The sequence below is a fragment of the Bacillus rossius genome, chromosome 3 (assembly GCF_032445375.1).
Source record: "Bacillus rossius redtenbacheri isolate Brsri chromosome 3, Brsri_v3, whole genome shotgun sequence".
NCBI lineage: Eukaryota > Metazoa > Arthropoda > Insecta > Phasmatodea > Bacillidae > Bacillus > Bacillus rossius.
In genome coordinates this window covers 6607849-6629099 of record NC_086332.1, presented here as the reverse complement: position 1 = coordinate 6629099, position 21251 = coordinate 6607849, and the positions used below count along the sequence as shown (strand labels likewise).

The 21251-nt window shown below is 36.5% G+C and overlaps 1 protein-coding gene across 1 annotated transcript; it reads right to left on the bottom strand.

Moving 5' to 3' along the window:
* Positions 1-5860: 5860 nt before the first annotated feature.
* On the bottom strand, positions 5861-20695 carry LOC134530147 (SPRY domain-containing SOCS box protein 3). Its single transcript, XM_063364769.1, has 7 exons — positions 20405-20695; positions 16752-16942; positions 14771-14873; positions 10171-10296; positions 9556-9798; positions 8717-8817; positions 5861-7628 (listed from the first exon to the last, which is right to left on the bottom strand). The coding sequence occupies exons 1-6, from the start codon at positions 20505-20507 to the stop codon at positions 8726-8728; spliced, it is 858 nt and encodes a 285-aa protein (XP_063220839.1). The 5' UTR covers positions 20508-20695; the 3' UTR covers positions 5861-7628; positions 8717-8725.
* Between the last annotated feature and the right edge of the window lie 556 nt (positions 20696-21251).

Genomic DNA, 21251 nt, shown 5'->3' with positions numbered 1-21251 from the left:
TGAGAGAACGAAATCTTGCGATTCGTTCGCGATGTAAAGAACCGAGAGCCGGTACCTTGAAAGATTCGGTAGAACGAAAATGCGGAGAGAACGAGAGAACCAACCGGCTCTTTGAGAGCCGGTACCTTGAAAGATTCGGAAGAACGAAAACGCGGAGAGAACGAGAGAACGAGATGAGAGAACCGGCCACGCGCCCGGTCTGATTCGTTCGTGAAATGATTCATGACGTCAGGAGTCTGAAGAATTAGTAATCACAGCGTGAGCATGTTCATAAGAGCAAACGATAACTGATCAAATAAAATAGGGTAACATGAAAAGTATCTATACCTGAAAATGTCAACTGTTAAGTAGTGGTTTAAAATTGCGTTTTCACATTCACATACACAAATTTGGGGGGGAAAAAAAACATGAATTAAAAATAACAGGGAAAGTAACTACAAATGTTCACACTTACCATTTAGGTGTTAATTAATGTACCTACTTCATTTTTCTCTCTTCATACTGAATCGCAGTAGTAGTATTCAATTTTTGTCTTTTTTTCTCTAAATGTGTTGGTCTACATGTAAACACTTTACTCTCTCTAGAGTGTAAATAGCCTGTATATTAATATTTGTAACTTAAAAAGTAATACAATATAAATAATCTTGTTTCATATACGCAACTGTGATTCACTGGCTACGAAAAGCAATGTTCAAGTACTAGCTATAATAGTGCGATTACAAATTAAAGTTAAGAAAGATCACTTTCGTACCTAACATTCTAAGATTTAATGCTCCCGTATTATATAGAATCACTGCATGAAGCATTTGCAGCGATCAACAGTCAATAATTTTATAACAGTCAGTATACAACTAGACGTTTGAAATTTCATTTACCCATGCAGAGTAGATAAAGATAACCACCCACGCGATCCAGCCTCCTCTCGTTATCGGGTCACGCGATAACGAGGGGAGGCTGGAAGCAAACACGTAGCCAATACTCTAAAGGATGAACGAGTTACGACACCTGATAAAAGAGCCAGATCCTATTCACAGAAAAGAACGAAATGACCGAGATGAACGAATCGTTCTGAACGAATCTTTCACGGAACTGATCCGAAAGTACCGGTTCGGTCAAAAGAACCGTTCTGCCCATCACTACACGATAATCCTATATATATGTATATGTATATAACATAATGGGAAGTCAAAAAGTGTTGCCAAAATACGAACCTAATGAAAAATTCTGAATTGATAAGTCATAGAGTTAAAAAAGATATACAACGCGGAAGCAAAACAAGTTTCTTTTCTATATATGGTGGGTGATGATTTCCAAAAACAAAATTATTAAATTAGTGTAAAACAAAGTTTCTATAAATAGTTTTGATGATTAATGTTTACTAACAGAGAAAGTATTTTTGTGTGTGACAGAGATACTAAAAATAATAACCCAAATTAGTTTAAACAGATATAACAAATTGTTATTGACCATGTAGGTACTAATAATATGCAGATGACAATATTTTTATTAGATCATTTTATGGCTTTTCTAACATATTCTCAAAATTGTGCCGTTATTAACACAGTTGTTATTTTAAAGATCGTGTTAAAATTTAATTACTGGTAAACCATACTTTGTTATGAGTCTTATAACTAGAATGATTATAATCAATAATATTGATATTTTATTCGAATTTTTATTTAATACACTAGTATTAATATAGGTATTCGGACCATGAAAGTATATTTCATATTCGGCAGGAAAATCCTAAACAAGCAATTTTTGCTAAGGCAAATAAGCCCGAAAAACATCCCTGCAAGCATGAACAGTAATGTGCAAATTAAAACTGTGCATTGTGTATTACTCAAATGCAAGACAGAAACATGGTCGAGACGACGTGATGTTCAACCACTCCTTGGAAAGCAGGTGATAAGTTGACGCCGTCCCCGCTACCTCTGAGTATTTAGACGTGATTTTGTTCAGTTCGTGATCTCAGGGAAGGTTCGGCCTTGTGGCTAGAGGTAGGGGTCAACGCAGTAGGGCCCCCCGAGCTGTTGAGGCCACTCGGGACGCCTGAATAATAACACAAAACCTCTTCAGATAGTTGGTGAATTTAATACAGCACAGCCCAATACATGGTGCTGCCCGTTCTGGCCGTAACGGTTTGCCCGACGCGACTAGTCACACGCGCAGCTCACTTCCTCAGTGGCGGCTCACGATTCTTATGCGCATGAGGGGCAGACTCGTATACGTGACGCGAAAGTTACAAAAGACACTCTGACATGGCACACGATATTTTGAAGCACAATACACTACACTAATACCTAGCTCTGGATAAACTGGGCTAGCAACACGTAGGCCCGTGTCTCCGGCGACTCTACGTGGTGACTAGGTGTGTCCCAGGGACTGAATCGTTATTAAGTTTGGTGGCGCACTGCAGTACGACGGTGATACATAAGCCCTGACATGACGAATTACACTTAGGCGAACAACTATTCCGCTAACACATTACACTTGATAAACTGGGCTAGCAACACGTAGGCCCGTGTCTCCGGCGACTCTACGTGGTGTCTAGGTGTGTCCCAGGGACTGAATCGTTATTAAGTTGGATGGCACGTGTCGCCTGCTGGCTGCCCCGTGCGGGCCAAAACTAAGTAGCCTGTAGGCTAGGTTGGGCGTGAAGCGCCGACGTAAAAACACATACTCTCCCCACAGTACTTACGTATGACGTAAACACTCATCTCGGAGCACTGATTGAATTAAGTTAAGTACCTCATGGTAAATTTAGGCCGACCGCGGAACTGTACAAAAGGTTGAAAAGAAATTACACTATGGAAAACTACATGTCGGTGAATGCAAAGGTTGAAGGTTCCGCGTTGCGCGCAGGCTGCCGGCCTGGTTGAGCTCTCGAAGGACACTAGCGGTGTCGCCGCGCGCGACCCCCCTCCCCCGCCAGCCCTCCCGCGGAAACGTGTGAATTTCGCGGGAAACTGAACCGGCCAGGTTCGGGACAAATCGCACATTGAAACATGATTTTGCAAAGACTTAATTATTAATTAATAAAAAATAATGTTTAATAAAATCCTGTGGAAAAACATAATTATAACAATTTGTTGTAGTGCGGCGGAAGGATATGCCACACCCGGCCGGATCCTTGCGCCGGTGTAGCACTCGTTGTATGGCGTTCGCCTCGTCGCACGAACTGCACTTTGCTGCGCGCACGGGCGCGTTCGGTGCACACGCTTTTGCGAGACGTTGATGAGGCATAGCGGTCTATGCGACAGAGGAGCATTGGCGGTCGGCGTCAAAGTCAGACACAGATGTTTAGAATTATCCATACTTACCGGCAACCAGCAATCTTGGTGTACAGCGCTCTTCGTGGTACGAAAATTCCAATTACAAAAAGTCACTGGGTACTGCCTGGCCAGTATTCAAGCCCATAGAACGATGACGGTTGCCGCCAGGGACGCATGTACGGCTAGTACGAATCGTGAAGCGTCTAACAAACAATACGGACTGAAAGTTCCAAGTGCCTTACCTCAGAAGGTCCTCCTTATCCACGGTGTACCGAGCTATCAGTGTGTGCCCGATGGTGCACTGAAGCAGTCGGGCAGTAATCAGGGCCGGTGCAAGGTAAATTGGCGCCCTAGACAAAAAACCTTAATTCCCCCCCCCCCCCCCCCTCCACCGCCCCAAATTTTTTTTTCCTAGTCTCAAAATACATCACGTAAGCCTAATATTTTGTCAACAATCAAATGTAAGCAGGCTTGTGTTTTTTTACCTTTTTACTTATTACAAATCATAAATAGGTCAGCGTGTACTTTAAATACTTATATCAATATAAACATTCCAAACTGTTACAAAAATCCATTTTCATCTAGTTTCAATAATCGTTAAAACATATTATATTATTAGCTGTTGTGTGTCGTGCTGCACCGCCCCCAGCTACTTGGCGCCCTAGGCGGTTGCCTAGTTTGCCTATATGGACGCGCCGGCCCTGGCAGTAATGTGTAAATGCGTAAATAATAACAAAATATGGATGGTTCACAATGTATTAAGTGTTTCATGCTCTTTTTAAGTAATCTTGCTATAAACCACAGATTGTTTATCAAATCCTATGGTGTGCATAATGGATGCTGGCTTGTGTGGGGTGTGAAAATGTCCCCGGGCAGATAATGGTTTATAAGTCATTGGTATCAATATGTAGTAGCACAAGATATAACTGATGAACAGTTTTTAGTATAAGTAATTAAGCGAGTTGTTTGCCCAAGATGAGTTTTTTTTTTTCATGTAATTGTTTTCACGATCGGTTCATGGCAGCCATTGTAACTTGTTTTTCATAGTGGAAATAAAAAGCAGTAGAAACCAGTAATGGTTGTCCGTAAGACTTTATTTTAATGATCAACAGTAAGATATTATTTTATTGGAACTTAAATAATTTTTAAGCATGTATGTGCAATTTAGACCAACTTTAGGCTAGCTGGAGATCTGGATTGTAGGCCTGTGAAAACATCAGTTTTTTTTTTTTTAGTTCGAATCGAATTGAGTAGTAATAATTAGAACTACAATAAGTTACCACAATTTTTTTTACATGTAATAACTTCTGAAAAATTAGACAAATAATACTATATGAAAGGTTGATTCAGTTAAGTCAATTACAATAATTATAAGTAACATTTTTGCTAAAATATCCAGATTATGATTTTTTTATTTTAAAACTATGCAGCTAACCTGTAACACAACCTAACTTAAAAGAGCCAACCAACCTTTCATTTCAGTTCCTATTCGCCTTTATTTTATACAACCTGCTACTCTGCATATTGATCAGCAGAATTTTCGCAAAGTGCAAAATAATGTGAAATCCATTGCAATCGATTTTATGAAAAATATTAAAAGTTGATAGAATGAGCTCATATTTACACATTTAAAATCTAGTTATTCAGGAGTTTTCGTTGTAAAAGGCCGCCAGGTAAATAGTATTTTTAATTCTTTTTGAGTCACAGCAATTGTTTCATCATGGATATATACAGCAAGGAAGCTGCTACTGTGTCACATGGTGTTAGATTGTGACTATCGATATACACCACAAACTAAGGTGTGCACTCTTGAATGGAGCAGGGCACAACCACGGAACAACAACGTGCGGAATGCGGCCACTAAAAAAGCAGTGCTGTTGATAAATGCCAACATAAAAAATTACATTTTAAATACAAATAAAACATAGAAATTTCTTAAACATAAAAACTTAAGCAAATAAAGTTATTTTACGAACACACAATTTGTGGAATACCGTATTAACGGAGTGGCGTATTGAGTATAATTACAAAATTACAAAATATTATACATTGGAAAAATGACACTGTTGAATTATCTTAGTAGCAATGACATAAGCATGGCTGCCATGTGCACGTGTGTGTGTGTATATTTTTGCAATTAAAACTGAGGTTATCATTTTCAACACTTATACTTTGTGACTATAAAGTTTTTAATTTTTTAAACAGAAGATAAATCATTTAAAACAGTGTTTTGGTGTTTCTGTTTTGCAAAATAGATTTTCCGAAACATTTATGGTGAATATTCACATAAAATGGTGGAGGGGGGGGGGGGGGGGGGGGTTGGAAGCCAACCTTTTCTTTCTAAAAGTTAATTACTTTTAATTGTTAGGTTTCCTATAGCACAGTTCTCGGTTTTCCAAAGAAAATAAGAGCTTTAGTTACAGCAATTAGTTGTGACTATCTTCCTTACTTTGTGCAATGGAATGGCCATGTTTTGTGATGGTTGTTGACGTTCATTAATTTTATTCCATTCTGGTGCTTGTGATGAAATAAATACAAATAATATTTTGTTTTGAGGTTTAAAATGACAAATATCCCAGGTTGTATATTGTTCACACAATTTTTGCTTTATTGTTTATCAAGAAAAAAAAACTTTGAATCATAGTTCATGCTTTGGATGATGAAGTGCCATTCAAACATCAAAAAGTGTACTTGTATCACACAAATTAACAACAACAGTGAACATTGGTATTCAACAAACTTACAAGGTATGCTATGTCAAATATTCATAAGCAGACCAATATTAGTTATTTCGAAGCATAACTCGATCGAAACGAATACGATAACTAAATTATTCGTATCAAAAATTTTGAATATTCACACAGATCTAACTATTAGTACTGACAAAATTTTTGCTTTCATTATACACGTAAAAACCAGTCACTATATTGCCAACTATTCCTGTGACAAAGACGGACTTGATAAAAACTTCAGCTAGTATTTAGTTAATTATCAGCTGCTTAACTTGCGAGTCATTATACAATATTATTGATGAATAATAAAGTAATAACCAACAGTACCAAAACTATTTATTTATGGTAATGCAAATAGTAGGTTAAAGCTTACATTAAATATGTTACTTTGTAATAAAAAGTATTTAAAAAAAAATAAAACAAAAGTTAACAAAATTTTCCTGTAGTATTTAAACTAGTTAACTGAAAACATATACTTAAAATCCTTTTCTTGGCCATATTTAATTAACACTTTTTTTGAAATTCCTATACGTACATATAACTAACCTACATATTTACAATGTACAAGAAATTTTTAGTTTATTTACAACCGAAACATACAAGAAACAGTTGGAAAACATCACAAAATGATTAAACCGCCATCACACTGTATGCTGATGGTCTTAATTTTTTTAGGCTACAACAGGAAACAACTGGACAATACTTTATTTCACACTTTAATCTTTTGCACAAAATGAAAATCAGGAAAGGTTTCTTGTCTAGAGCATTAATAACTTTGCACTTCGGTATACATACAAATATGTACATACATATAATAAACCATTTCAAGAATGTTTCCACTGTAAAAACCATTTTAGTTTTGGTAACTACAGCATATTTTTCTTTTTTATATTCAGGACTTCACAGTATAACTACCACTGCAAGGTGTTGAAGTAACAAATTTCTACCCTCTCTTATTCTTGTCAACTAGGCAACTTGTGAGTTATATTTTAGTTGGTCCACAATAATAGAGCACTTCCAAAAATGATAGATATATTTTCACTTCTTCATGCCGCAAACTTACGCACTGCACACACAAATTGAAATCGCTGAGATAGTAACGAACTTGTACACCTCAACTTATTTACTGCCTCATTCCCAGATTCTGCATTTCCCTGCATTGCAAACTTCTCCGCGCCAACGTGACACTCACCCCGACACTGGGAAGACGCACACGACAGGTTCCAGCAGGCTGACCGCAGACTCGCGGTGGGACTCCGGGAGCGAGCACGCACAAGTGGACTGCTAAATACAGCCACGCACTCCAAAATATGACTGAACTGGCAGAAGAAGAAGAAAAAAACATCTGCCCACAGCATCCGCTACCGGTGGCAGACCACACTAATGAAGTGTGGCCAATCAGACGCAAGGTCATTACCGCAGTCCTGCCTGTCCGACCACAGCATTTCGCATTTGTTAAGATTGCTTATTATGAGATGTTGAAGTGAAAGTGGTTACAGGTGCAAATGTTCCACACGTCGATTGCGAAAGTGCTCGGTCGACTGGAAGACTGGATTCCGCTGACGTACAGCAATCGCAACTGACTGGCACGGGGCCACACAACGCCCCTCAATCAACGCCACTGTGAACAAAGACAAACAAGTTACACTTCAATTCCATCAACTGCACTACACCTACTCCAAGACTGTATTTATTATGCTCTTATAGTCAGATGCTATGCTGTACCACAATTAGGCCAATTGCTCTAGGCAATGATTGATATTCATGTATGAATAGAAACAGGTCATACATTAATGAATTATCTGAAATAACATATATTTAGAATCAGATTTGTTGACGATAATTATCTTAGAGTGAACTTGGAAAAGAATGTGCATTTTTGAAAATTTTTTTTTTTCACATTTGGTGCAAAAACCTCTGTCACATAGGCCTGCATGCGGATAAATAATCTCATTAAAGCATGCTATGATTGCGTACAAATATGTGCAGAGAGACAAGCAAACAGTCAATGGTTTTTAATGATAAATGTTTGGCTCAATGCAATTAATACAATTTGTTAAATCTGTGATATGAAATTTACATATTGCAATTCTTAAAAACAGCCTGTACCTTATTTAAAAAGAGTTTACCCTAAAAGGTTTGTAGAAGTTACTATGACTACTTTGAAGGCACAACTCTAAAACATCCTTTTACGACACAAACATTTGCTGTTCACGTCTTTAACTTCATGAACAGTAATAAAGTAAAAATAAGAAATAAAATACTATGATTTTATCAAAGTGCATCTTTACAAACACACTTCCTCCCCCAATGTTGACATTATACTGTTTCAAAATAAAGGACACCAAGCTAACCCGAAACCGTCAATAATTAGGACGAAGACGAGTACATACTGTTATTTGATAGTATTTCTTTAAGGACAAAATGTTCTCAGTATATATTTAAGAGAGCTACATTTATAGTAATTTTCCACCAATATTTTTCATTTTGTGTCAGCTGAGAAGTTTTAATTCTTCACAACTCTTGAAATATTGGTACAGCAAAGAATATCCAATTTTGTCTGGTACAGGTTAAGGAGTTTCTCAATGAGCTAGCTCAAATAGTGTTAACATTCCGTCTTTCGTAATACACGCAGTGAAGAAACAGATCAAAACACAACCTAATAAAAACAAATCCAGTACTTGAAGATATGCCGAGCTAAATTCTCACCTAAGTTTTCTAGTACTCCACGCATCTTGTCTCTGGAAATTCCCAATCTTCCAAATCCAATCTCAGCCTCTTCCTGTCATCCTCCTCCTCACTCTCAGCCTCTACAAACATTCATTTCACATTTCTAAAGTAATTATTACACTTTAAATTGTTGGTAAAATTAAAAGCATAAAAATATAAAAGCTATAGAAATTTCTTAACGCACAGAAATAAAGTCTGCCTACACAAATTCTAAATATGGTCAATAACTAATATCTATACTCGGACTTTGAACAAAGATCTGAAGAACAAATGTAATGACTTTCAGAAACATTACATAAAAATTTTCTAACAAATTTAAAATCAATATTGATTAGTGATTACATACATACTGTATTTACCTGAAAATGCCACACACTCAAATAAACCTAAAATTATAAATTGCACAGACTAGAACCATAACAATATATATATATATATATATATATATATATATATATATATATATATATATATATATATATATTTTTGTTTAGAATAAGCCTTACACCTAACTTTTAAAAATAGAACTTAGGATCATATTTCCAGTTTCTGTTAAATGTGTATTCTGGGCTGAAGTGCAGCAAATAACCCAACCTTGGAGCTTTATGTATGCAGCATTGTCAAGTCTTGAGTAGGCCAAGGATCATGCTTTTTCAACACACATTGTGAAATTGTGGATGGATTATTTGGGTGAATACGGTAAGCAAAATCAAACACAACCAAATGTAATGGAAACAGATCTGATGATTGTAGGAACGCGCCCATTTTTAAGTTGAAGCTCCGCATGATGTGTGCGAGAGGTCTCCAACTGGTGGTACCTGGCTGGCGGTGCCGGGCGGGCGCGGTGCGCCACCAGTAGGCACGGCCCTGCCACCGGCGCAGGCCCGGGATGGAGAACAGGCGCTCCATGAGCGGCTGGCTGCAGCCGATGCTCTGCAGGCACGCCAGCTGCAGCGACGAGCAGCACGAGAAGGAGCAGGTGACGCGCACGGCCGAGCGCGCGGCCGTCGACGACACCATCGGGTAAAGTCGCCGCCCCTTCAGCGCCGTGAACGCCACTCCTGCAAGGTCCCGGCACCACAGTCGTCGTCTTGACTCGCCTCGACGCCAGCTTGTAACTACTATACACTTTCCAGACTTCTCCGAAAGGAAAGACACACACATATTTATGATTCACTAAAAGACAATGAAACTAGAGCCTTGCAACTGAACCTTGGAATGGGTCATACTTGGCCTCTGTGAGTTCGTAACACTTCAGAAACAGGCACAATTAAAATACAGTCCATACGACCGCTATAACCAAATATATAAACATGGTGAGAAACTTTGGTATGAATTTGTCGCTGTGTAGTTTGCGAACTAAGACATTCTTTATAATGTTTCAAGGATTTCATAACAATTGTTTCGAAGGACAGGGGGCAGGGCGTTCTCACCCAGGGGCTTCCTGTTGAGGTAGTAGGTGAGGGTGCCGCTCCACATGTCCAGGTGGACGCCGATGACGCTGCCTTCGCCGAACGCAGCGCTGTAGCTGGACCACTGGCTGCCGTGCTGCAGCATGCCTGCGCAGACACACACACATCACCCTCGCACGGTCGGAACAGTCCTTCCCTGCTCGAGCCACTACACAAACCCCCTCCTCCCAAAGAAGTTTTATTCGCCAGTTTTAGACGTTTACCTTTCATTGAAAAAAAAAAAAATGGTTGTCTGTAAAGTCGGTTTACGGACGATAGTTTAACGTGACGTCATAACAAAACATTGATGAAATGATTTCATACTTTTATGAATTAAATTAGATCATTATTTAATGAATTATCACTCTTTTGTATGGATACAAAGGAGTGAAATGAAATCTACAATTTAACTGATAAATTTACTTTTATTTGCACTCATTAATTCAAATATGTTTATTACTTTAACGAAGAGATTATTTTAACTATAACTTTTATACATGTTTGCTATTTAACTTCTTCCAATCTGTGTTATTCTGTTAAGTATAGGATGATGATAGGAAAAGTAGGAAACTAATGGGAGTGTTTCAAGTTTAATGTGCCTCGAAAAAGTCAAATCGATGGTTGTTCCAATCGAGTGAAAGAGAGAAAGATGCGGTGCAATAATCGGCAGATACCGATTCAGTTACCGATTATAATGAAGAAATTTTTTTTTAAGTGTAATAATGCACACAAAAATTTTTATTCCCATGTGAATTTAATAACAAGATTAGGTAAAATTGAGAATACAGTTGTAATAACAGTATAAAAATATATAAAATACACTATTAAGTCATTGCAAAGTGTAAATTAAATTAACTTATATTTAAATATTTGTTATTGTAAACAACTTGAACTACAGTCTAATAATTGTAATTTACAATGGGTAAGTTTTTGTTGCGGAAAACTAGCATTATTATCGACTATCACATAAGGTTGCATCAAGAAATTACCGTTTAGCAATGTAAACATGCTGCTTTATTTTGTTCACTTGAGTCTATAGAAAAATGTTTGCACACTTCATTTTTTTCCTCCCTACTCGCCATCTCACTATAATTATATAAAAATGATTAAAAACCAATTCTAGCACATATTATTTTATTTATGTTGACTGAATTTATAAAATTATAAATACTTTTTCACTTTTCACGTCACATACAAATAACACAACAACGGATAATGTTACCAAAGACGGCCATAACGAGTTGGTAAAATGCAGTGATAAACTGTAGAAGGTATCGGGACCACGATTTTGAACCGCTACTACGACTCGAAAAGATTGATTGTCATAGAATCCACTGCAACTGTTTGTGGTATTTTGATTGCGTGACATCTATTTTACGTCTCTGGCTATAGGTAATGAACAAGGCCACTAAACAAACAAAAGACGAAACTAGGGATGGGCCGGTCGAATCCTCGAATCCTCGAATCCCACCGAATCTCTAGTATTCGAAAGATTCGAAATTCAAGGGAAAAGATTCGGGATTCGAGGAAAAATATTGATGTAAATGTAGTACTTTAAAAACTTAAATGCTTACAATTTACTTGGCTTGTTTAAGTTTTCCTTGGAACACATCCTATTGAGGTACAGTAAAAACTCGTTAATACGTGATGGTCAGGACCGAGATAATCACGGACAAGCGATTAAAAGCCCGGAAGGTCTTGTCAAGCTTCTCAGACACCGGCGAGCAGCTGGGTTTAGGCCGTTCACGGTAAGGGCCGGCCGTCTTCGAACTAGTGTCTCGGCTTAAAAAAATACAGCACTGCCTAGCCATTAGTTCACGGTCATTTACAACAGCCGAAGAGATAAAGATAAGATCTTGCTGACCTTGCACCCTCCCCCCTCCCTCCTCCTCGTACAGCCGAATGTCAGCCAGACACGTCACTCGTCAGGCGCCTGCCGTGCGTTGGCGGGCGGAAACAAACAAAGGGAGACGGGAAGCAGAAGTCAGGACATCCCCCTCAAGTTTAAAGAGTGACAAATGTGACAGCTGAAAGGGGGGCGACACAAAGGGTCGGTACAAACAGCGTTGCAGAGTTTGGCGGCGGCCCACGCGATGGCTTGTAGTGTTTGCCTGCGGCCGGCCCGCGTGACGTTAATTTTAAGCGCTGACAATTTTTACTTCTCTTTTTTTTCTTCTCTTTTAAATCGTCCAGGATTATCCGATTCCCGAATTTGCGCATCACGGATTAACGAGGTTCTACTGTATTGTACTTTTAATTCGTTATTATATTAAAAAAAAATTATGAAGCATGTACTGATTTGGGAAACTTACTTTATATTCATGAACATGGATGCATTGTCGCGACATTGGCATTAAATAAGGCATAAATCACATATTTATTCTCAGAATATGCTAAAAAATAAAATAAAGCACATTTAGGATCTAGACTAAATATGAATCTTGTTTTTTTTTTTTTTTTTAAATAACTTTACCGAGAAATCTGTTACTTAGTAATACAACAATAATGCCGACTTTCATCACAAGTTACGGTCGCACATGTAGTAATAACAATGCAATAATGAATGACAAAAATAATACATTATACAATTATTATTTTAAACGCAATTAAATTATAAATATTCTGATACACATTCTATTTATGAATTTTTTTAGGACCAAGTTTGGTTTGTGTAGACTACCAACGTTAAAATATGTATTATCTGAGAATTCCATGATGGCCAACCAATGAATTTGTTAGGCAATCATTTTGAGCAACATAAAAAAAACTAATATTAATATAAAAAATTTTAATGGGTAAACTAGAGAAAACACCCCGTCACTTTTAACTTCGGGCATATTAATCACTATGCTTTAGTGAGGCTTAATTTTAAAAGACGCACAACAATATTTCTTATGGCCTAAAACCATTTAAGCCAAGATGGCGCCATTCAGTTTCCATTAAATATTTCAGGAAAGCGTTTACTTTCATTTGGGACTTTAAACAAATGTCAAGTTGGTATCTACAAAATATTGTTCCGTCGAATGTTGAATTTCGTTTTCCGATTTCCGTGGATACATGAATCACTGTACTCACAGATATTGCCTGAATGCCTTAAATCCACCAAGTCGGATTCTACAGCAATTGATGAAGTGACCAGATTCTTACGTGATCTTACAGTTAACCCAGAAATAAACATTCTCGAATACTGGAAAACTCAATCTGCGTGTTCACCCAGGCTACATAAACTGTCCAAAAAATATTTGTGTTCACCACCTGCGACAGTGTTCTCTGAACGTTTGTTCAGCACTGCAGGAAACATATGTGACCAAAAACGGAATCGTCTTGATCCAGACCGTGTCAAAATCCTTGTTTTTTTAAATAAAAATTTAAAGGGTTAAATAATTCTGCATAATGTTTAAATTTTTCTCTTAACTTATAAATTATTTTATAATTAACCCTTGAGAACTGGATTCGGATTCGAGGGGTGGATTCAAGGTACTGTTTGGGATTCGGATTCGAGAAAAATGGGATTCGAACCATCACTAGACGAAACGTAAATAAACGTGTAGGAAAAATGTATTTTTTATTGTTCGAGGCAATGAGATTTATTAAACTTAACGAAATATCTGTAATTATGATATGACGTAGTTAGATGAATTTTGTAATATATACAAATAATATTACGGTATTTTGTCTTAAAATCTGTAACAAAATATTACACGGTAAAAACCTACTTAATTACGCCGGGACGTAAATAATCGACAAAGTAATCGTTAAGATAATCGCCGATTACGATTAATCGGTAAGTACCCATTATCGCCGATTACGATTCATCGGTAACCGCATCGGTGCACCACTACAAATTAGTCATCCTTTTTCGCGGGTGCAACCGGCGTTCATCGATTTATTAGATATTGTCACGTCAAAAAAAGTTATTAGCATTTACATACACTCAAATATAAACTGTCAATCATTTTGAACTATATACCACATTATTTTGAAGTTAACGGATCTTGCGGAACAGAATTAACTTCTTCATCGTACTGCATTTTAATCGATTCACAAAATAAAACCATAAAAATGTTTGCTTTTACAATGTTCTTCTTATAGAAACATGAAAACGGTAACTAAACATGATATCCTGCCAACAACAATGTTTCTTACTAAGTAGATTTTTCTTTCAAAAATAATTTTAGTTTTTTTATTTATTAAAATTGGATCATTCACTACTTACAACATTTCTTCACAACTGTTTCATTTTTACTATCAGTTCAATGCATGGTCAGTACAGCATTACAAAATAATGTTATAACAAACAACTTTCAACAAAAATGCAAATTGCAAAAATACAGCTTGTGTTTCCGCCTAACACTTCTATTGTACAACAGACACTAATTCAATTTCTTCAAAATTAATACCAATAGTTTGTAGTGCCATTAAATGCCATTCTATTAATATTTCTGATTTTTTTACATTCCCCAGAATATTTCAAATTTATTCAATGTCATTAATGTGTGACGAAAGCAGAGTAAAATATTCAAAAAAATGCTTGTCGCTATTTACAAACACCTAGCCTACACAACAAAGGAAATGGCTGTACCTTTGTACGACAAGCCCCAGGACTCCTTGTCAGCTCCCAAGAGACTGCAGAAGCTCAGCGCTGAGCCAACGAGGTCAACTTTCTCAGTGCCGACACCCACCATCTGGGAAACACAAGTAACCACGATACTGCTTAGTTAAATGTACAGAATACCACATGCACTTCTTTACTTCTGCAGAGAAAAGCATTAAAAAGAGTTCTGCACTGGTTCAAATCTTGAATACATTAACACAGTCAAATAAAAAGTTTCAAAACTTAATCTCACCTCTAAAAGTAAAATCTCAAGTCAGAAAAAAAAACTACAAAAAAAATGTTTGCATTAAGTCACTCGCAGTATGTTAGGCTCACCGAGTATGGCAAACAAACAAGTTACGTAATTTGTTTTAAATAGTTTTACAAAAAAATCTGCAGGTTATAAGTTTCTTCTTACTTATCCAAGTTTATTCGTTGATCCTAATAGCATGAAACTGTATACATTGATCCTGTGATACACGATGTTTGCCATTTTAATTTAGTAAATCTAAGTATCTTGTACATAACAAAAACTTGTGATATAAATATGAATAATTATGTTAAGTTGATAATGACAGAAAACAATTTTCACACGACTTGACAATTTGTTTGTATTGTGACAGTTGAGTATTTGTTTGCCCAGGATCTTCCAACGCACCAACTTAAAACAGCAAGCGTCACGTACCACTGGATCAATGAGTACAGGCTCATGCCATTAGGATCAAGGAATCAACTGGATACGTGATACGCAACTATTAACCATCTGTAGGTGTTCTCTGCCAATGCACGTCAAGATGCCAAGAGCGCTACTTGCAGGGAGTGTTATCCGTGGTCACCCCGAGCGAAGGGTGCGAGACAGGAGTGAACCAGAAATGGATCAAAGTGGCAGGGGAAATGTAAGTACCGTGGAGTTAGGAATATTGTCGGGAGACGGCATTCTGTAACTTTGTTGAAGTCACTTTTTAACCTCTCCATCCCCATATTGTTTTAACAAAAACATTGATGAAATGGTGCTTAACCTTTCTGATGGTGGTTAGTAAGTATGAATTACAATCTCAGATGTAAAAACTCGGGCATGTCGATAAAAAAAAAGTAATTTAAAACTGTTTTCACAATTAAAAAACTACATTAAGCCAATGTTTTGGGCATCTAACCAATATGATGCAGACCAGACCATTAGCTGGAGGAGAAAATACTGCTTCACCCGGTTACAGGGTTGAAAAAACTTTTTTTTTTTGCTTAAACTAAGCTTTTTAGGTTCAAACCAAGTTTTTTTATTACATCAGTTATTTTGGTTCTCAGCATGTTCAAATGAAAGCCATACATCATCCCATTTTCTGCCACTCATGTTGAAACAATAAAGTAATAACAATCAAAGAACTGAAGTCTGACAAGAACTGCACGTCTGACTGTGACTTAACCACCGGAGGAGGATTCTCCATAGAATGGGTGTTTCTCACAGAATGGGGAGTCACAGTACAATCTAGGATTTACCAAAGAATACGAATTAAATTTAATGTTTGTAATTTTAGAGGAGTATTAACTATATATTACTTGCAACTTATTCAGATAATTTAAATGTTAAGATCTTGATTACGTAGTATATAATGTTTAGTTCCTGTAAATTATAAAATAACATTAATTGCCAAATGTTTGTTGTTATTAAATTGGAATTAGACCTTTCACTATAAAAATTAAGATATTCTAATTAAAAATAAATTATTAAAAAAAAAGCCATTTGGTTTCATTTCACAAAAAAACCTCTTGGTTTAAACCGTGATTTAAAGCATTGTGGTTTAAATCAGCCAACCCTACTGGTTGCACATGTGGCCACCCCGGATCAAGTACCACGAGATAACGCGAAGGGGTTCGCAACCGGGGCCCCAGTTGTTCATCAATGATAATCCACCCATCTCTCCGCACCATCACTCGGAGTTATCCGAGGTGAGATCGCAGGGGCAATACTTGCCACGTCGGTCCCGTACATGGGCGACAGTATCTTTATCTCCCAGTAGTAGTGGAGGTCCGGCTTGAAGGGCGTGTCGCCGCGCACAGCCGCCGTGCCAGAGCTGAACGTGGGGTGGAAGCGCACCTCGCGGTTCCCGGCGTCCAGCACCGTTGAGTGGGTCGCCACCGCGCTGTCCCACGCCCACTCCGAGACTGCCGACACACGAGCCCGCCCCTGAGCCAGCAACCTCCTCACGTGTTTCATATCATATAACACATGTTGTACAGTACCCTTGTGAACATTTGCACAAAGAAAAAAAAAATTGGTTGTCTGTAAAGTCGGTTTACGGACGATAGTTTAACGTGACGTCATAATAAAACATTGATGAAATGATTGTATACTTTTATGAATAAAATTGACTCATTTTCATTGAATTATCACAATTTTGTATGGATACAAAGAAGGAGTGAAATGAAATCTACAATTTAATTGATAAATTTACTTTTATTTGCACTCATTAATTCAAATAAGTTTATTACTTTAACAAAGAGATTATTTTAACTATAACTTTTATACATTTTTGCTATTTAACTTCTTCCAATCTGTGTTATTCTGTTAAGGATAGGACGATGATAGGAAAAGTAGGAAACAAATGGGAGTGTTTCAAGTTTAATGTGCCTCGAAAAAGTCAAATCGATGGTTGTTCCAATCGAGTGGAAGAGAGATTGAGATAGATGCTGCACAAGCGTACAATGAGTGTAACGGGACACAGCTTAATGGGACACTTTTTCGTGCGAGCAGCCGGCGTTCATTGATTTATTAGACGTCATGTCAACAAAGCTTTAACGCATACTTTAAACTATGGGCGAAAATCTGTAGGTTTCCCAGGGAAGGCTGCAGGAACCCGTTTAACATTACCACGTCACAGTTAAGATTTTGTCAGAGCAAACAGGTCCTCTCAGAGAGGGGCTTTTAGATTCCAAGGATGTTTTAAGGGTCTTTGTTGATTAACTGTCTATTATTTCAAGTTGTATGGGGTGGAAGCGAGCATTTTTGACTTTTTGCAGAGGGAGTAAAAATGGCTGTTCTGCAGCACGCTCTGGCGCTGAAACCACTTGTCAGAAAATTAAAGTTCAAAAGTGCATTTTGAATATAATTTTGTCTACTTAAATTTTGTAACGAGTGATCACCTTCAAAAAAGTGTAGTTTTTGAAATATAAGCAAAAACTGAAAACAGTGCAGAAAGTTTGAAGTTTTTTGAGTTTTTCCTTGTGAAGCCGACCTCCTAAAAGCATCCTAATTGAAATTTGTATTCAGCACCCCAAAAACCAAATATAACTGTTGAGAAAAAACTTCTGCAATTTTGTTACGAGAAAATCACCATTTGACTGGACTACACAGGCTCAAGTTACAACTAGTATCAAGAAATGAGTAGGGCAGTGACAACAATCAAGACAATATGTAATGAAAAAAAGGTTAGCTATGCTATTAAACCATAACATAAATATTATATAATTTTATATGTTATAGGTATTATTTACATTGCAAAAAGAATTTTTAAACCTACTTGACAAATGTATGTGTTTCATAATTCTTGAAGTTCTTCACTTACAGTGTTTTAAATTTTATAAATTTATAACTAGTTGGTACCAATAGCGACACCACCTATAGTTCATTTTTGTACATAATATGCAATTTGTGATACAGCAATCTTCATGTAGAACAGTAAACAAGCACTCAAAAATTCAAATGGTCACAGGCTAAAACACTTGTCATATTTTATTTCCCACTTCGGGAATAAATACATCATTGTTTGACAATGAAGATACTGTTATTTTGCATTCCAGACAAATTAGATACAGAAAGGAGTATATTTTTACATTTAGAAAAAATAATATTAAATCTTGGGAATGGTTGGCAACATTAATTTGATACAAAAAGAAAATAGCAGGGACAGTTTGTAAGGTTTAGTTGCCTACATTTTAAATATGTAATTTCTAACCAAATAATCAAAACATTTTAAAATAATTTTAATGTAGCTAACCGAACTAAAACGGAAAACTACAGAAAAATATGGGTAAATCTGTATTGTACGGATTAGCGCCAAAAAAAATCGTACAAATATGAAATAACTTTCATTATATGCTATCTTACGTCCTCTTTTCAGAACCGCCTGCGGAGATAAAAAATTCCAATTACTTTTGGAGATATCGAATTTTTTAATATTCATTTTTTGGCGATTTTTTTTAAAAAAAATTTAAAAATCCGAAAATACCTTTATTCTGTGCTCTTTAACTTCCTCTTTTCATTAAACCCGGCGGAGATCAGAAATTCCAAATACTTTAGTACTTTAGGAGATATTGAATTTTTTAATTTCCTTTTGTGCACTGCTGCGGCGTTGAGCGGGAAGCCTACGATTCACACATCTTTCTGGACATACCCGAATACTCACGTTGGCAAGCCTTCTTTTCTTAAAATTAGCAAGAAGTAATTAAAAATACTTTAAAACATTGTATATGGTTGGTTATATTAGGTAAGTATAGCTACATTAAAAAAACTGTAAAATCATTTTATGGTTGCTTAGCAAATAACATTTTAATATGTAGCTATCCAGCACTAGGAAACCGTTTACATGATTTCACAGTATTTTTAATGTAGCTATCCTAACCAAATCAACCATCCACAATGTTTTGAAGTATTTATAATGTAGCTAACAACCTAACTGACCATTAGTTTTCATGAGTTGCATATTTATTTACAATAAACAAAAAAAAAAAACCGAAGATGCACGATCGGGCGTTTGCCTCTCGTCTGTTGAAAGGCTTGCCAACGTGAGTATTCGGGTATGTCCAGAAGGATGAGTGAATCGTAGGCTTCCCGCGTTTCACCATTGTTGCTTGTTTACAAGAATGATTTTTTTTTTTTTCGCGACGTAGTTGAACGACTACATCACGTAAAAAGAAAATTACGTGAGTTCCTACTGTTCATCCTTTTTCCCGGTTTGTTAGGTCAGGTCAGCTACATTATAAATACTTTAAAACTAAACAACCATTAAAATTAATTTTTATTATTTTTAATGACCGTTCAGTTTCAAATTATTTATACTGTAGCTGACCTGACCTAATCTACCTTTGTCCCGTTTTGTTAGGTCAGGTCAGTTACATTATAAATACTTAAAACTATACAAGTAAAATTAATTGATATTATTATTAATTTCCGTTTATTTTGAAGTATTTATTATGTAACTAACCTTACCTAATGGAAAATTTCTGTTATTTAGGCATTCACGCGCACACGGCAAAATATAAAATGGCGTCTGTTGAATGATTACATAGGGCTTGTATTGCAAAATAAGAACGGCGATATCTCCAAAAGTAATTGGAATTTTTAATCTCCGCAGGCAGTTTTGAAAATAGGACGTAAAAGAGCATATAATGAAAGTTATTTCATATTTGTACGATTTTTTTTGGCGCTAATCCGTACAATACAGATTTACCAAAATATGTATCACCAAGCTCTCAATCATTTGGTACGAGGGAACGCTAACATTTTTGAAACTGATGGGAAAGCCCTTCTAGACCAGCATAATCTAACAGAAAAAACAACAACATATAATTAACAATCGACAAAGTCTTTTAAAACCTTTATCGAGATAAAAGAAAAAAAAAACCTACCATCATCATCCTCTCCACAAATATCACAAGGTAATTTTCCACTACTGCAGTTGCAAAAAGGTCCTTCTTCATCACCCCTGCTTTCAACGTAAAGCAGCCTCATTTTAATAAAAATCTAAAATATCTTTCGCACTTCAGAAAAAAAGGAATAACCTGATTAACACAACAAAAAACACAATAACAATTATGTCGCACTTAAAAATATATATAAACTATAAATGGAAAGCTTCGAGCATAAATATATCGAAGATAGAAAGTTCCAGCAGCCTCTCGAGTCTAAAATGGCCATTACAAAATAAAACTTTATTAAAAAGAGAGAGTCACAACAGTAAAACTACGAATAATTGACATATTTTTTTCACAATGTTTTTGGTAATTTTAAATTATAAATTTGATTTATCAGTCATGAAAATTCAGTAATGCATTTGAAAAAAGTATATAAAGCGTTTGTTTAGTTTAATGTAAACAAATGAGACTGTTTCCATCCTGTAGTAAGAAGTCCTTTCCCCTCTACATTCTTCGAAAAAGTTTGAGCTTTATGCTTAATGCCCTCAAGGTGGTTTTACGATTGAAACCTTTAGACTAATATAAATAACCTGTACGCCGACAAGCACATGATTAAGTAATATCCAGTTTTTTATTTAATTAATGGTCGCTAATTTCAGCAACTAAAAGTGGATGAGAAAGCAATCATATTATTTAAATTTAATATTTTGCCATCACCCGTGGTTTCAAGGCCGAGACCCAGGCTGAGCCTAGTGAGTTGTTTTCTGGTGCTCTGTTGCTGTCCGAGAGGGTACCAAGCTAGCTTGTAAACTGATAGTCGTTGCATGTGTCGTCGGCCCCA

What these genes read in the sequence shown, in the direction of transcription:
- LOC134530147 (XM_063364769.1), bottom strand. Translation starts at nt 20,507, where the DNA reads ATGAGGCTGCTTTACGTTGAAAGCAGGGGTGATGAAGAAGGACCTTTT. An exon ending in TTGTGGAGAGGATGATGATG is followed by an intron (nt 16,943 to 20,404) that starts GTAGGTTTTTTT and finishes GTGTGTCGGCAG; the next exon opens with TCTCGGAGTGGGCGTGGGAC. An exon ending in CTGGGGCTTGTCGTACAAAG is followed by an intron (nt 10,297 to 14,770) that starts GTACAGCCATTT and finishes GTGTCTGCGCAG; the next exon opens with GCATGCTGCAGCACGGCAGC.